General features: G+C 43.9%; 1 protein-coding gene across 2 annotated transcripts in view; it reads left to right on the top strand.

The window, feature by feature from the left end:
• Positions 1-17,761, top strand: part of MPPED2 (metallophosphoesterase domain containing 2) — a 171,787-nt gene extending 154,026 nt beyond the window's left edge. For both annotated transcript variants that reach the window (XM_065881902.1, XM_065881903.1), the window contains 3 exons: positions 10,908-11,023; positions 14,780-14,893; positions 17,512-17,761. In XM_065881902.1, coding sequence (XP_065737974.1) covers positions 10,908-11,023; positions 14,780-14,893; positions 17,512-17,630 — 349 coding nt within the window. In that variant the 3' untranslated portion in view covers positions 17,631-17,761. The remainder of the gene's footprint in view (positions 1-10,907; positions 11,024-14,779; positions 14,894-17,511) is intronic.
• Positions 17,762-18,145: the final 384 nt, after the last annotated feature.

Genomic DNA, 18,145 nt, shown 5'->3' with positions numbered 1-18,145 from the left:
CCCACCACTTGGGGGTAATTGTGAACTAATAAATGTGAAAATGATTTGTAATGAGTAAAGTACTATGCAGCTGTATAATGTTATCTACAGTGAAACTGAAATCCCTCAGTAAGATGAACCACCCCCAGCAGACTAGTGTCTGGCATGTAGCAGATGCTCAGTAAATGTGTATTGAATTACTTGAATGAATAAAAGACTCTGCTGCTCAGGACCACTTTCTGTCCCCACGAATGGTAATGGGGAGGGGAGAGAAAGAAGGCAAGCCGTACGTCAGCTTCCTGAGCTCAAGTCCCCCAAATCCACCAGTTTCTTCACCCGCTGGAAGAAACTGCTTTGCAGTCTAAGTAGATAACGAATCCTCCAAATTTCTCCATCCATGCTCAAGTTGCATTTGACTGTATGGAGATTTTTACACTGGATAAATTTTTTCCAAAATATAGGTGGTCAGTATAGAAAAAGTAGAGAATAATAGACAAATAGAAAAAAGGGGAAAAAATCACACCTGGTTCTCCTCCCACCCCTGAGATAACCATTCAGCAGCTTCATCGCTTTCTTTTTTCTAAGCACTTTTTACATCCTTGTGTTCATACTGGTCTGCAGATTGGCTCTTCCACTAGCCATCACGGAATGCACACTTTCTCATGAAGTTACAACCTCTTCATGAACACTCACTCTTAGTCAGTTCAACTGACAAATACTTAAGCATCTGCTCTGTGCCAGGTGCTAGGGACACGGTGGTGAACCAGGCCAAAGTCATTGAACTTCCAGTCTTCCTTGTTACGTTTAATGACTGGCTGCCTAGTCTTTTATGGTCCACTTATCACTTATTCTCTTTGGGTCTATTTTTTCAGGAGCAGGCTTTCTTACCATTGCAGTCCTCCGCCTGGTTCCCCCAAATATGAAATTGTATAAAAAGAAACCAGCATTAGCAAAATAAATGTGTGACAACACACGCTCAACACAGGCACATTCTAAACTAAACTAAGCAGAATAAAATATTGTATTATCCCCTATTTCGGGACAGAGATTTTATCAGTCCATCCCTGCTGTTAACATCAATTCTTAAGAGTTCACTGTGTAACAAGATCAAATCCAGCTAATCCTGAACCCACCTTTCCTCTTTTTCTTACTCTTTTGGGAAATCTAAGTTAGAAAAATACTGTCTTCTGGCTAGGTTTCTGTGACATGTCTGCAGGGTAGGGGTGGGGGCAGGTGCTCTCTGCTGAGCTTGCTGAGTACCTGGCAATCTTCCTGCCTCCCCTGTCCTGTTTGTCCCATGCTTTAGAGCCAGCCAGGCATGTGACGCACGCTGCCCTCGCAGGCTTATTCTCTAGTAGGATGTGGTTCTGTGTTTCATGGTCCTGGTGTTGGCTGCACAGCTTTCTTAAGGAGTGTGCAGGAGGACGTGGAAGGAGACCTCCCCCGCAGAGTCCTGCCAGCTGTGCCCCAGGTCACCTCCTCTCCAGTCTGCCCTTGGAATTGCTGGGTTCATTCTCAGACCATTTTGATGTTCCCTAAGCTCTTTGGAAATTAGGTTATTTTGAAATGAAGGCCAGCATTTAAAGACTTCTGTCCAGGGCAACTTTACCTATGAAATAGTGAGCTGTGGGTTTATCCTGGAAACTATTCAATTTTGTAATCCTAGCAATGACCTTGCTAGAACCCGGCTCATAACAGGGATCCAGGTCATGTCTGTGGAATGATTAAATGCCCCAGAAAGACCATACTGATCCCATCCTCTGAGCTTTCAACCCAGTACCTGTGTACCTCCTGAAGGAAGGGACTCAAACTCATCATCCATGACGCCTTATGGCCAAGCTTAGTGCCTGGCACATCCTAGACTTACAGAAACCTTAGATGAAAAAACAAGTGAATGTTGTATACCCATACAACTGGAATGCAGTGGAATATTTTTCAGCCACACAAAGGAATGAATTTCTGATACATGCTACAGCATGGATGAATCTTGAACATATTATGCTAAGCAAAATAAGCCAGACCCAGAAGAACAAATATGGTAAGATTCCACTTACATGGGGTACCTGGAGTGGTCATATTTATGGAGACAGAAAATAGAATGTTGGTTGCCAGGGGCTAAGGGGAGGGAGAGATGGGGGGCTGTTGTCAATGGGTACAGAGTTTCTATCAGGGATGTACAAAAGTTCAGGAGATGGATAGTGGTGATGGTTGTACAACATTGGGAATGTACTTAATGCCACTGAATTATACACTTAAAATGGTTCGAATATTAAATTTTGTTATATATATTTTACCACAATAAATGTTAGTGGAAAAAAAGATGAATACTGCTTTTCTTTCTTCTACTCCTCTCCACCCATTGAGCCTTGTTTTCCTTTCAGACTTGGCCGTGACGTCCCTCTTTGAGGAATTCTCCCTGCTGGGGATTAGATATCAATCAACGCAGGTCCCATTGAGGGCTACTCAGATCAAGGCCCATCCTGGTCAGGGTACCCTGGTACCTGGTCCTCTAATTTCCTCGGCCACAAAACAAAGAGCCATTTCTGGAAGCACCAGGGCATAACCCCAAGTCCACTTCACCTGCCCACCAAGACAGAAGTCCTGCCGTGGTCTTTCCTCTCCCCTGTCAGGCTCTTTCATGATGGATGGGAATAGTCTCCCTCACAACCCTATGGGAAGGAAACCTATTGGAAATCTTTCTCTTGGTGCTGTGAACTTGTTTATAAGATTAAAGGCAGGTATGCTTGGGAGGACCAGGCAAATGCTGTTAACATTATTTTTAATAATTCAGGGCACACCAAGTTCAAACACAGGTCAGGGTGGTTTGTTGGTTTTTTTCTTGGCTCCTAAAGCAAACTGCTTACACCATCTCCTTTCCAGCGAGAGAGGAAAATGGGTAACAGGCTTAATTCCGGCACTTGCTCCTTACTAGTTACAAAAAGGGGACACCGTCGGCGTGTTTGTCAAGACAGTGGTGTGTGCTACCTTGGTTTACGAAAACCCTATTTGTAGCTCATGGGCCTCAGGTGACTACTTTGGGTATGATTTGTTCCTATCCTGTCTATGGCAGCAGACCATATTATTCAACCAGGCCTTCCCTTTATCAAAACAGGATCTCTTTTCATCCCAAGGACCTTATAACGAAAGACCAAGCTACAAAGCCGTAGCGAAGTGATGGGACTGGACAGCTGCTGTGAGAGAGGCGGGCACTGCCCTTTGGAGGCAGCTGAGTCCTGGTTTGGGTGAGGCAGGCTCTTCCCAGGCAGCTGCCCAGAGGTGTCAATCTTGCCCTGAAGTGAAGCTTTGCATCTCTCTCCTAGTGATGTCAATTACCATGTGCGTCTCTTTGCTGCATAAGATGTGACGTTCTTCCGTGGGCTAATGCAAGACAGCCTTTTAATTGCATGGAAGAGTAACTTCCAGGCTGCCAAGTGGAGGGACTTGGGGAGGGAGAAGGCTGGCTTCTTAAACAAACTCCAGAGCAATGGAGAGAAAGGGAAGCAAGGAGGGGAGCGGGGCAGGTGTCTGCCTTTCATCTGGATATGCAGGATGACACATCTGGTGCCAGGGAAACTGCTATTTCTAACTGACGGGAAGCTTTGCAGTCAAGGGAGGGCTGAGCTGTCAGGTGAGCCAGAGATCAAGAATTATCATGACAGCTTCATGGCATGTGAAAGGCGCTGTGAAGTGCGGTGTGATTTTAACCAGCGGTGGTTAAATTAGCTTCCCTTGGACCTGGTGTGATGTGTAGTCGGAGAGGGGCCGATGGTGGCTGGGAGTGCCGGGCGTGGAAGAGGTTGCAATTCTGAAGCACCACCATTTAGAAAAGAAAGGGATTGTGGAAAGTGGCTCCCGGTTTCTGAATGTTGCTGCACAGAGGTGCCAGGCGGTGGTGGTGGCTTTATCTAGTAGTGTGTCGATCCCTGCAGTGAACCTCTCTGAGCCCCCTATTACAAATATTCCAAGGACCCAAAGTGAACCCCTTCCTTGAACTTCCCCAATTTAAAATCCTGTCAAAATCTAGCCACCTGTACTTGCCGGCTGAGCAGCCTTGACTAACCGTTTTACCTTGTGCTCTCACATTCCACAGGATTGTCTATGCGAGACTGAGCCGGCCGCCAGGCGAGGGAGGGAGTGCCTTTCTGAAAAACTTCCACTCAAGAGTGAGCCGAGGAAGTGCCTTTTAATAAGTAATCAGCCGGAGGAAATCAGCCTCTATCTAGCCATCTAGTAATGCTTGCCTGTGCACTGGGGACTTTTCCAGAGTCTGGAGCAGCAGGGTCTATGATTTGATGAGCCATAGCTTGAGAAACTCTAGAGAGAAAAAAGTAACATGAGCAATTTTGTGTGTGTGTGTGTGTGTCTATACACACACACACACACACACTGCCAATGTATATCATATATAAATTAGAAACTACACATTAATACTCGATGGCAGTTCTCTGCCAGAAGTTTTACATAAATTATCTCATTATCTCACTTTATCCACGTGGGTGGATATTCTGCTGCTTTTTGAAAGATGAGGAGACAGGATCAGAGAAGCCAGTAAGCAGCAGACCTACTGAACATGGGTCTGTTTGACCCCATAATACATACTCGTACCCACTGCCTCCAAAACAAGAATGGCTAACTTTCACAAAACCCCCAGGTTCTTATAGTTTTAAGTGGCACAGCCAACACGCCAGCCCTTTCATTAAGTCTGGGTGTTCGTGAGCTTGAACCTGAGGTGCCCATCTAAGCTGAACAAGTACCAATTGCTCATTTCCAAATCCTGCTTTCCTGGGGTGCACCCAGCCCCCACCGAAGTTGGTCGGGGAGTGAACGGCCATTCACCTGTCCAAACCTGGGATTTATGCTCCGGCAGCTCCCTTCCGCCCACACCACAGCATTGTGTACGGCAAACACAGATGACCTTTGCAGTGATTTAATCTCAACGTGCTTCCAGAGAGCAAACCTGTTTTGTATTGACATTGTTTGGAACAAGTTCTGCCTATGTGAACTCCCACAGCACCTGCCCCTGGACTCTCAGCCCCGAGAGGCCAAGTGCCTCTAATTCTGAGAATAAGGGGGAGGGCGCCTTGAAAGCATCCCCAGCTTCCATCCGTCTGAGTCTTCGGTCCAGTGGCTTCAGGCAGCTGAAGTACTCCCCTTCCTTCCAGGATTTTCTAATCCCTGTCTAGGAGGGGCGGTCGTGGGCTCGGATTGGCCCACTGGCAATAGGGTGCTTTGTGGGACATTTTCTTACAAGTCGGTTCCCATGTGGCATTTGTTAGTCACAGCTAATTATTAAGTCCTTGGCCAAGGCAGTAGACATTGTTCCCTTGGATTCCTCCCTCCTCCTTTCCCCCCTCGCCTCCCCACTGCTACAGAACAAAACTCATTGTGGGGCTCAGGAGGTCGGCTGTGCACACGTTTCCCAGTGAACTCCTGGGGGGCTCACTGCTGGGGTTTCGTGTTTCAGGTTGAAACTCAACTGGATAAAGCATTATTCATTGATGCTGACACAGTCAGTCTCTGCTCTGTGCGGCTATTTCTCCCACACTGGACTTGGTCCTTTACAGTCAATTTAGGTAATTCATTGAGGGCAATTCACAGCAGTTACTCAGAACATTGATAGCCTGCACAGAATGACAGAATTTGGGGATTTCTAGATCACAGAAAGATTATCGAGTGTCAGGTTTTGCCAGCTGTGCTCAGAGGCGTAGGTCAGAAAGGAGGAGGGGGCTGAGTGAGTGAACAGGCTCAGAGCCCCTTCGTCCCCGTCCCCTGGCAAGAAACACCCCTGCACATACCTGCTTTGGGTCTGGGGCTTCTGCATAAGATTTCTGCAGCCTAAAAGCAATCCTGAATCCCATAATCGCATCCACCCATTCATTCTTTGCTCAGATGAGGAAATTGGCCCACTGAGGACCTTCTCTTATCCAAGGGTCTTGTGCATTAGCGAATTGATACCAGAATGCAAATTAGCACATGGGTCTCCCATTTCTGTATGCCCCATTTATTACACCATGCTGGGATAATTCTGGAGCCCATCACTGGGCTGCTTTTCCCATTTCCTGGTCACTGTATTATGGAAAAGGCCTGATCTAGGGGATCTACAGGAACAGAAAGCATCCCAGAGAAGCTGTACCAGCATTGTTGAATTCACACTGCATTTTCACTAAAAGCCACTTCCATCCCACAATGCCATGGAGCCCTCTGGAGTTGCACAGTGCACAGCCTCAGAGACCATATGGATCAGCCCTGTTTACTTTATGTATGTGAGAGCCAAAACCAAAACTGGGCTGGAAGGTTTTAGTTCAGCATTGTGCAAAGAAAGAACATCGGCTTTGCAGCCAGCAGGTCTGGGTTCAGATCTCGGTTCCGCCACTTACTAATCCTAGGAAAGTGAACAAATTACTTGATATCACTGATCTTCAGGTTTTTAATATAAAAACAGAGCTGATAATACCCAGCCCAAGTATTGTTATAAGGAGTTAAATGTAATAGCCTATGTAAAACCAAACCTCTACGTAAAAACGTATCAGGGACTTAATAAATGTTCGCTTTCACATAACTTAACCTCTGTCTCATGTACATACAGGTTTGAGTCAAAAGAAAAGCCCAACATTTTCAAAGTTTACCCTTAACTTGGAAATGTCTGGGCTTTGTCACAGGCTTAACATTAACCAAATAAAATTTAAGGGACCTCTAGACCATGGACCTGCCTTAATCTTTTACAGAGCACTTGTAAAACTGAGCATTTCCTGGGGGAATAGGGCTGTAGGTTTCCAAGAGAAAATTCTATGAGGGAAAACTGGAAAGAGTGAAAAAAATAAGTCCCGTTCTTTGACGCTGGAAGCCCCTGGGATATCCTCGGGGTTCAGGGGCTGACTGCCCTCAGACAGGCTCTGGCAGTGAAATCAGAGCCCCTCATTGTACCAACTACTTGGGTGTGCTTGGGACTCTTTCAAACCCTTCTTTATTCGCCATTCAGACAGGAACCATAGGCCCAGAAGCTTGTTTGCAAAATCTAGGAAAACAGATGTTTTTGCTTATTTTTCTCTCTCTCATGCCAGAATGCTCACTGAGTCTTCATTGGGTTCTGAACTTGCCTTTTTTTTTTTTTTTTCTTTTTACTTTTAAAACAAATCTTGGAAGAGGGTTATTATTGTAAAGTAAAGGGGAAAGATGGGTATCCCAAACTGGGAAAACTCTATTTTAGAGTCTAATGAAAATGTTTACGATCCTGCAGTCTGGGAGTCCTAGAAGGCAAGAGAGAGCAGGGTTGACTCATTAAAGCTCTGAAAGGGTCTACGAGGCCTCACCCCCATACCCACGATGCCTGGTGCATCCCTGACAGACTGGGATAAGAAAGTGAGCACTGCCTTTTCCTCAGAGGAAACTAAAAGCACTGCACCTAGCCAAGCAAGACAGTGTGGCTGTGGAAGGACTGTGTTGATTGAACACATGCTGTGTACCAGGTGAGACTCAGGCCACTCACAGTCCGTGGATTTTATAAGCAGCTCAGAGAGTTTAGATACCGTATTAGTTTTCTATTGCTTCTGTAACAAATCACCACGAATTTAGTGGCATAAAACAACATATATTTATTTTTTAATGTATTTTTTAATTGAAGTTTAGTTGCTGTACAATATTATATATACAGGCATACAATATAGTGGTTCACAATTTTTGAAGGTTATATTCCATTTATAGTTATTATAAAATATTGGCTATATTCCCCGTGTTGTACAACATATCCTTGTAGCTTATCTTAGACCTAATAGTTTGTACCTCTTACTCCCCAACCCCTATATTGCCCTTCCTTCCTCCCCTCTCTCCGCTGGTAACCACTAGCTTGTTCTCTATATCTGGTGAGTCTGCTCATTTTTTGTTACATTCACTAGTTTGTTGCATTTTTTAGATTCCACGTATAAGTGATATCATACAGTATTTGCCTTTCTCTGTCTGACTTATTTCACTTAGCATTAGACCCTCCAAGTCCATCCATGTTGCTGCAAATGGCAAAATGTGATTCTTTTTTATGGCTGAGTAGTATTCCATTGTGTATATACACCACATCTTCTTTATCCATTCATGTAAAATGACACGTTTATTGCTTCACCATCTGTTGGTCAGAAACCTGACCTGGGTCTCACTGGGCTGGAATCCGGGTGTCGGCAGGGCTGTCTGTGTTCCTTTCTGGAGGCTCTGTGGGAGCGTTTGTTTTCTCTGCTTACCTTTTCCAGCTTTTTGACACTGCCCACATTCCTTGGCTTTATGTTCCTCTTCAAAGCCATCAACAGCAGGTTGAGTCCTTCTTACATTGCACCTCTTTAATTTCCTCTTCTACCTCCCTTCTCCACTTGTAGGGACCTTGTGGTTTCACTGGGTCCTCCTTAGGTAATCCAGGATAATCTCCCTAGTTTAAGGTCAGCTGATTAGCTCCCAAACAAACTTTTAATCCACCTTTGCCATGTAAGGTAATATATTTATAGGTTCCGGGAATTAGGACGTGGACATCTTGGGGGGTGGGTAATCATTGCCAATAGGTACATAGGTCGTTTCTACACTAAATACAGTGACTGTATATATTAGGACTCTTTCGGTTGCAAGAAACAGGATCTAACTCAAGCTAATCAGAAGGAAAGGATTTTTCTGGCTGATATACTTGGAAGAAAAATGTGATTGGCTTCAGGCACAGCTGGTTCCCCGTGTCCAACAAGGTCATCAAGGCACTCTGCTTCTTGGCTTGGCATTCTTTGTGGTGATTTGCTTCTCAAGCACAAGCTTATCTGCATGGTGGCTGAGATAGCTCCCAGGCAGTAGCAGGCTTACGTAGTTCTCAAGATAGGAAAGAGAGGAAACTATGACTTCTCTTTAGGTAGCACCAAAAAAATCCTGAGGATGACGCTTATTGGCCCAACTGGGGTCATATGCACATCCCTAGACCAGTCACTGCTCACTGAGAGGCCATACGTGCTTCATTCTGAGCAGAGATGAGTCAGCCTTACCAGAGCACATGTACTGAGCAGGGGAGGCAAAGGTACTCCATAAGAAATTAAAATGCTTTTACCGAAAGAAGGCAGAAAGAGCTGGCTAGGCAGAAACCATTGGTGGGCACTTCAGCATCTTATGGCTGTGTTATTCTAGTCCAGTGCTCATTTGGCTTCAAGCAATAAGACACTCAAACTTGAAAGAGTACAGAGGGGGCTCACTCAGGGCAAGTAGTAAGTTAATTCAGGTAGTATAAAAGAAGGGGAATTGCATGCAGGTTAAGAGTCTGGGTTTTGGAACCAAACTGCTTGGGTTTATGTCTAATTTATTGGCTGTATTTACTTGAGTTGAGCTCTCTGTACCTCATTTTCCTCATCTGTAAAATGTGGTTAATAATAACACCCACCTCATGAGCTGGTTGTGAGGTTTCAGTGTGTCGATACAAATAAGGTACTTAGAATAGTACCTTGACATAGAGCAAACACTCAATAAATAATAACTTTAATAACGATTACTGTTGTTATATAGCTATTGTTATTACAAGTAAGCTTCCTGAGGGTGGCTTAGGGACCTGGAAAGTGGTTAGGGACCAAGTCAGATACTTCCTTGGTTTCTCTTTTACGAGCTGAGGCCACACAGTCTCTTCTCTCTGGAACTTACTCTCTCAGGCACCTCAGTGGGAACTGCGGTTCTTACCTGTAAGGTGAATTTTCACATGGCTTTCAGGGGCCATCCTTTCACCTCTAGCCTTGACTATGCATGCCCACCACCAAATGAATGATGGTTAGTGTTTCTGAGTGCAGAGTCTTGAAAGACACTGGTTAGTCTGGGCCATGATTGGCTTTAAGTAGTAATGCCCCCTGTTTGACTAGCTGTGACAGACCAAGTGCTCTTGTACACAGGGTTACCTCTCTCAGTAGGCGTGGAAGGGGCAGCTTAAGCTGACGGGAAAAGTTGGGCTTAGCAGAATATTGACCAACTTGTCTTTGACACGTACGCCCTAGCAAATTGGAATTTTCCTCCAGGACAGAGAGAGTCAGTTTCAAAAAATAATGGTTACATCTAGATGTTTGGGAATAGGACAGCACTGGGAACTGTTTTGTTCTGATGTGATGTAGCCTGTAGTATTTGTAGAGAAAACTTGATCATCCTCCCGTTATTATACATGGTAGAGACGTTTTCAGCTCCAGTTAGAAATGCTCACTGGATGGATAAAGATGCCATTCGTTTCTACGTAGAGCATCAATCTCAGAAACTTATTCCTGGAGCAGAAGTTCCCGAGAGGGTGGAATGCTCACATTCACTGTCAGGAGACTGGATTTCAGAGTGAACAGGGGTGTCCCCAGAAATCTTCCCTTTGGTGACCAGAGGAAAGTTTCACTTTGGCTTTTTGTTCAGTGTCCCACCTCACCTTTCAGAGCCCCACCCCCACCCCCCGCAGTATTTTTTCAGCATTCTCAGTCCGGGATGTTCAGAACATCTCTGTGTGTGGCGGTTTCTGCCTTTGGAGCACTTGTCCTTTTCCCCAAGGATTTCATTAAGAATCTTTCTAGTGAAGCCATTCCACAGTGATGGGGAGGAAGAAAGAGGGCTGATGGAATTTCTTAGCCCCGATGCTTCGGATCTGGGCAGGGCATCTTTAGGAAGCACTGAGATTTGGGGGAAGACAAAGCATTGTTAAGATTTTGATAGGGGTCTGCTGGGAAAGTCTCCACTGTAAAGGCTCTCGTGCCTCTTTCTAGTTGAACAATTTGTAGGCTCCACACTTGCTTTCAAATGAATTGGTTTTGAAGCAGTCAACAAAAAAGCATCCTGCTGCCAGGGCCAACCATCAAAAAGAGAAAAGAGAGCAATGCAAACCGTGGGGGAATGTGCGTGAGAGAAATAGTGTAGAGCGGAAACGTGGCTCTGCTGGCCTGATACCATGTGCATTATCTCCCCCAAAGGACCCCGTGGTTTAATGGTTGGGGCTTTAACCTGCCCAGAGGTCAGTCTCTGCTGGACAAGTGGAACCTTATCCCCGAGGGCATCGACATACTCATGACACACGGACCTCCTCTCGGTAAGTGAAGCAAAGGTGTACTTTCGTCATACGTGATGCCTTTTTTTCCCAAGCATAATGAATAATGCTTCAGGGACATAATCATTTTCCTCCAAAAAAAAAAAAAAAGTGAATACAAAAAGAAAAGTCAGTGTCTTTAAAGAAACCCAGTATGATAATTGAACTCAGCAGTTCTGCTGGGCTTACAGGTATTCTTGAAATTAAATTTTTTGATTTAGTCAGGTCAGGGAAAATCAAATGAGTATAGAGCACCACAGTCTTTTGAGCTTGATAATTTATTTTAAGAACTATATTCACTTTGGAGTGAGGGAGTGGGAGGGGGAATGGAAGGAAGACACAGACCTCCCAATCACAGGGCTTTTGAATGGTAATGAAATGATGGAAACTTTCGTTCAAAGTAGTTCATTTTCCTTTCCCATATAGTAGTGGAACCTGGGAGATCTTTAAGTATAACATCAAGCTAATTATACAAGAAAAGAATCCTTTTTTTTTTCTTTTTTTAGCTAAGGTGTTTAGTAAGGACTTATGTTGAATATTACTTAAAGATACTCATCTTATGGGCTTCCCTGGTGGCGCAGTGATTGAGAGTCTTCCTGCCGATGCAGGGGACATGAGTTCGTGCCCCGGTCCGGGAAGATCCCACATGCCGCGGAGCAGCTGGGCCCGTGAGCTATGGCCGCTGAGCCTGCACGTCCGGAGCCTGTGCTCCACAACAGGAGAGGCCGCAACAGTGAGAGGCCCGCGGACCGCAAAAAAAAAAAGATACTCATCTTACAGATACAGTGAACCTGCATCCAGGTTTAGATTGCCAATATGCTTCAAAGCTACCTTCAGTCACCCAGATTATAGGTCAGAAGATGATTGTTTGATTTATATAATAATCTTCTAATTATTCATGAGCTTGTTAGTGGTTTGGTTTAGCCACAGAACATTTTTCAAACAGTACTACCACCTTGATCTTCCCATCTATTGGGTGTCTATTACACCAGCAGCCTTCCTTGTCAAACTAAGGTATGCTCAGGCAATCCAGATGTTTCCCTTTTAGTAGGAGAGTTTCCTCTTTTAAAAAATTATATGAAAAACCACATAACATGAAATCTATCCTCTTAACAAATTGTTAAATGTACAGGGCTAGAAAAGTTTTCGTGATCATCTTGCTTTGGAGAGAGGAGGAAAGCAATACAAAAATAAATGATGTTCATCATTTTTTTCCTGTGGTTTGGGGTTACTATCCATGTCACTTCCCTCCTCTGTCGGCCTGAAAAATAAAAAATCTAACACGCATCCCCTAATGTGAATTTAATCTTTGTAGATATTTTCCCCTTCACGCCACTTAGTGCTGCCTTCCTGCCCTTACAAGGGAAGTGCTCTGTGTTTCACAAAGAAACAGCGGAAGGGAGGACCAGGGCATGAGCCACAGTGGCACATTTTCATGATGGGGGCTGGGAGGGAAGCAAGAGAAGGGAAGGCAGTTCTGTTGCAGGCAGGGAAATTGTACAGATTTGCACAAGATCAGCACTTCCTGACTTTTTTCAAAGCTTCAGAATCGCCATCTCCATGCTCTTTCCCTACCCCATCCTGCCCCCTCTATGCTTTACAAGATTATACTTATCAATAACCTTTATCAAGCCATGATTAATTAATTTCCCTATTTTGCAATCATTGGAGACTAACCAAATCACTGAATTGCTGGCTAAATATTCTGCTCAGCATGAGTTACACAGCGAGGCCCTACAGAGACCACATCCCAGCCAAACCGATCCTTCCCCTGAGCAGCCTAGTTGGGTGCAGGCTTAATCCCCCTTAGGCTGTGTGGGACTTGGGCGTCCTCAGCATAGAAACATTTACATAACTGAAGTATTATTTGGAATATAACTTTGAACAGTTCATTCACAGACTTCATCAAGTCATTAATTTTGGTACAAAAGCAAGTGGCATTCTGGCCTCCAAAGAATTCAGACATTCCAGGACCTCTTTTTTTTTTTTTTTTTTTTTTGCGGTACGCGGGCCTCTCACTGTTGTGGCCTCTCCCGTTGCGGAGCACAGGTCCGGACACGCAGGCTCAGCGGCCATGGCTCACGGGCCCAGCCTCTCCGCGGCATGTGGGATCTTCCCGGACCGGGGCACGAACCCCGGTCCCCTGCATCGGCAGGCGGACTCTCAACCATTGCGCCATCAGGGAAGCCCCGGGGAAGCCCCCTCCAGGAACTCTTAATAGAGAGGCTACCATCCCTCTCTTTGTAGTAAAGATGGAGTAACCCAGAGAGTGGCTGTGCATATAGCAGAGTAAGAGCTACATCAGGGAGTTCCAAAATAAAATGTCAGGCAAAGTTTTCATAAGGTAATGTTGAGCCTTAATCAGTGTAGTTATTGGGATTCTTGTGAACATTCTGAACTAGGAGGTAGGGGGTGGGCGTGGGGATTGGCCTTGAATTCTCTCCTGCTAAGGCAGCCATGGCACATGGGACTTCACTATTATGGTACAAGCAAGACACTTTCTTAGGTGATTGCACGTGAAATGAGATGTTTTCCCTCTTCAAGAAAAACACATCCATGAGGGAATATGCCAATCACTGTGGATTAGAGAATTTTCCTTCTAATTAACCAAGTTTTAAAATCCCTGATTGGATTTTTATAGGGTCCCTACTTGTATCTGGTGTTTTTCCCATATTTTCTGGCCGCTCACCAGCCAACACATCTTCACAGAGATTCTAAACTTTCATTTTTACCGTTTGCCAAACAAAGTGGAATAAGCTGGCCTGTCCCTTTCTGCCTGATCATTTCTGAAGAGTAGAAATCAACTAATGGAACTATGGAATGGGTTCCCACTGATTATGATTTAGCCTTTTGTCCTATCTGCTTTCTTTCTACCCCATCCCACTGAGGTGATTGGATTCCATTCCGGGCCATAATCATTCAGATAGCTGACTTTTGCTATAATTGATGTCAGTTTTTATGGATTTTTTTGCATTAGACTTAGAACGAAGTGGCTTTTGCATAAAGATAGTCAATCAGCCCCAGCTTGCTGCATCCACCACAGGGTCACCGTGGTTGCACTATTGTTAAAGAGGAGACTGGAGGAGGAACTTGGCATTCCCAAGCTTGGGTCATCAGGAACCAAGGGTTAAGAGTTGATGTGTCTAAAGAGAATAAGGTGGGACTTCCCTGGCGGCACAGTGGTTAAGACTCCACGCTTCCACTGCAGGGGGTGCGGGTTCGAGTCCTGGTCGGGGACGTAAGATCCCGCATGCCACGTGGCTCAGCCAAAAATTTAAAAAAGAAAATAAAGAGAGCAAGGTATCTTGTGGCCAGTTTACAGGAAGCCCTTGCTAGCCCTTCTTCTTTGAACCATCTTGAAGTAGACTGCTATAAGAGAGATACAATAAAAAAGAGAGAGAACGTAACTGAATTGAGAGAAAAGAGAGCTTATGGGACTACAGGGAATAAATGTCATTGGGCCCATGAAGAGTTGAAACCCAGGGCTGAATAAATCAAATCCCTCACAGAAAAAAAAATGTTAATTAACAGGAAGAAAAAAAAAAAAGAAACCAAAAAGAAAGAAAAAATATTCAAGAACCTAAAGAAGACAAAGTGATGAGTGAAAAGTTCCTTAAAAGCCATTGTGAGCGTTAATGGAGAGGCTAGGATTACAGATCATGTAATAAACCTTCTGTGAGTTATGGCTTCCTGAAAGTCTAAATGAAACCTTACCTGGAGACAGAAAATTAAAGAGTATTGATTGCATTTTACTCTTAGGTTTTCGAGACTGGGTTCCAAAGGAACTTCAGAGAGTGGGCTGCGTGGAGCTTTTAAACACAGTCCAGAGGCGAGTCCGGCCCAAACTCCATGTGTTTGGTGGAATCCATGAAGGTAAGACCGGGAGAAAGGAGTTCACAACATGTTGAGTCATTATCCGTGATCTCATTCACAGTGGGAACCTTAGTTACACCAGGAGTAATTGGCGTGGTGGTTTCCAAACTCTTTTTCCCAGCAGAACACTTTCATGAGATGAAATCTTAGGAGAAACACATATATAAAGCTGAGAAGTGTTTTGTGTGGAGCTGCTCTCTTTTAAGCAGAGTGGAGAGTAAGAAACCACCTTTTGGAAAACCCAGCACTAACCCCAGACAATTTCTGGAATCTCAGGGCTCCAGTGAAGAATGTTTGATAACCACCGCTTGTAGAGAAGCCCTGAGGGAATAAAGGGCAGATTTTCTCTTTAAGAGCATCAGAAGAAATGCCCTGGATTTAGACTAAATAACTTCTATGTCTTCTTCTACCTAAATATTGTGTTTCATATGGAATACACACAAAGACTCAGGAAGACAAGACTGTCTAAAAAATAACTTTGGATGTGCAATGAAAGATACAGAAGCGAAGTGACAGAACCCACACATTTGCAGGCAGACACTTCCTTACTAATCTCAGAAAACCATTTCAGACTCCTCAGAAATTATCAGTGCTATAAGCTCGGGCTGAGGTTAAACAGCATAATTAAATCTCCCCTAGGTGGGAACGGGTCCAGTGGCTGTTTTCTGCTTTCTCAGGTCATCTAGAATCAAGTTCACAGAACCGGAAGGCCTCACGGGAACCTTCAGGACTCTAGTTTTGTCTCTCCGGACTTTTTCAAACCAGGAGTAACTGGGCCTTGGGACAGACCCGAGGCCTCTTTCAGCAGGCCTTAGGTTTTCTGGCCGTACCGGCCTCTCCTGGTTACAGACATTTGTGTGCAGTGGGTGCATGTATGTAGGCAGCCTCCATATTCACTCCAGCCCCTGCTTACAAGGCTGTTCTCTGGAGTTATTTATGAACCTGCAACAGGTGAAGAGTTTAGGCCTGACCCAGCAAAAAGTAAAGTTTGCTTTTCAAAGCCCTCAATCCAGTGGCTTCCTGGCTAGGCAGGTAATAAACAGCATATTGAAAATATCCTGCAGAGGCCAGAGAAAGTCCATCTTGCTCCAAGTCAGCCATGAGCTGAGTGGATGGAAAGCAGTGGCAGCGGGGGGCGGCTCCCCAAGAGTGGATGTCATCCTGCCCTGACTTTAAGCCATACTCCCTGAAAAGGAGCGCACTTCTCTAAGGCATGATAAAGGCTGAGGGGAGGGAATAGGATGCGAGATGGTGTCTAAATAGCATTTCTGGGGAGCAGTTATCAGGTTTGAATTCCTGCATCCTGCCTGTAAGTTTTCATTTCATCTTTTTTTTTTTTTTTAAATCATTAATTAGCTTTAAACTAGCCAGACAATTGGGGAATTCCACTGAAGTCCCAAAATAATAAACTTGCTTAAAAGAGAGGAGATCATATTCAAATAAACTTTGTCTTGCTTTTATTCGCTTAAGACAGCTGAAGAGGGCAGAGAGAGGGCAAATACCAACCTCTTGATGGAGAGAGATAACAAGACTTTATGACCCCGGAACTAAACGGTGCACATTTGAAATGCTTCTTTTCCTTTCTTAAGAAATTTTTCCATTGACCCTCATTAAGCTCTCCACAGGCTTACTTGGAGAAATTTTAGCAAATGGAAGAAAAAAATCTTATCAGTTATTTCTATAAGTCCTGATAATTTTCTTTTTTCACAGACGTATTTTTCTGTGCCTTAAGAGCCTGATACCAGCATAGAATTACAAACTTCATTGCAGAGGCTGTAAGACAAAATAAGGTATCCAGGGAAATGTGCAAATTTGCAAACCTGCTAGAAATTTCAACATGTTAAAACTTATAAAAGGAATATACGTACCAAAGACCCAGAGAAACTTTCTTAGCTTTTTTCCAATAGGTCACAAGAGGTTTATACTGCCTATGGGAAGTGTTTTTGCTTGATCCAGTGTCCAGGTAAGCGTAGGAAGCAGTGTCCTATGGTGTCCAGATCACTTGGACATTTGATTACCTGATTCTTTTGGATGGAATGGAACTCAGCATTAAAGCCACACAATTCAAGTAAGATAAGGTCACTTATTGTTAACTTTCATTGAGGCAGTTTAGAGCTTATTTTATAGGTAAGGAAGCTAAGCATTGACCTCTCCCAACTCCCAACGCAATACTCTTTCCCTTCTCACCTGTCCTGAAGCCCATTTGAGGTTTGGATGATGGATGTGTTTGCCTCTGAGGGGTTTCTTATGTTACTCATCCTCTTCCCTGGAACTCGATAGTTAATACAAGGGCTTTGAAATGAAAATCATATTTTAAAAAGAGGAAAAGCTGTTTTTTCTTTATTTTCACTAGTAAAGAAATCACAGCCTCTCCCCAACAAATCTAGCGTTGAAATAAAGAAAAAAGAATCACTTTTCTTTGAAGTAGAGGATTCTCCCTTTAAAGAAAGTAAAATTGGGAGGCAGCTTCTGAAAGCTGTAATATCTGGGGGACGCTCTACTGAATTTCATCTCACTGCCCACTGGCAAGGACTTTTTGTTTTCCTTGTCTGATGGCCCTGCATTGAATCGCTGTCATTTGTATATTTTACAGTAAGTGTGACACTCTATCTCCACAGGTTACGGCATTATGACCGACGGTTACACAACGTACATCAATGCCTCAACGTGTACAGTCAGCTTTCAACCGACCAACCCTCCAATTATATTTGACCTTCCAAACCCACAGGGTTCCTGAACCTGCAAATGCCCAATTGGAATGTGAGGAAAGGTCTAAAAACTGCCATTTTTCTAATTATAAACTTACATTCTCTTCCTTGTTTATTTCCAGATCATGTGAGTTCTTTTTGTAAATTGCTGGAACACAAATGATGCTAGAGGTTGTGCTTCTTCTTTATTTTTATTTTTTTTAAATGGGGCATCCATTTGGAATCAAAGGAGCGTTGTGAATTTGTAAAATGACTTCTGTTTTCTCAAAGGCCACGCCATTGTAAGTTGTTAGTGTTCGCCAAAGGACAGCCAAGCTTTCTTTTGAAAAGGTGACAAAAGTCTTATTTTAATATGCTTTAAGCTGGAAAAAAAAAAAAAAAGACAAAAAAAAAATAAAAGAAACAGGTAGGCAGTGTTTTAAAAACCACCCAGATTTGCACAACTGTTTAAGAGTATTGTCTGAAGTATTTTATTTTTTGATGTTTTGTTGTTGTTGTTGTTTTTCTTGGGAATGCTTCTTTTTTGCAGACGTGGCCCGGATTT

The sequence above is a fragment of the Phocoena phocoena genome, chromosome 8 (assembly GCF_963924675.1).
Source record: "Phocoena phocoena chromosome 8, mPhoPho1.1, whole genome shotgun sequence".
Classification (NCBI taxonomy): domain Eukaryota; kingdom Metazoa; phylum Chordata; class Mammalia; order Artiodactyla; family Phocoenidae; genus Phocoena; species Phocoena phocoena.
This window is presented reverse-complemented; position numbering and strand designations above follow the sequence as displayed.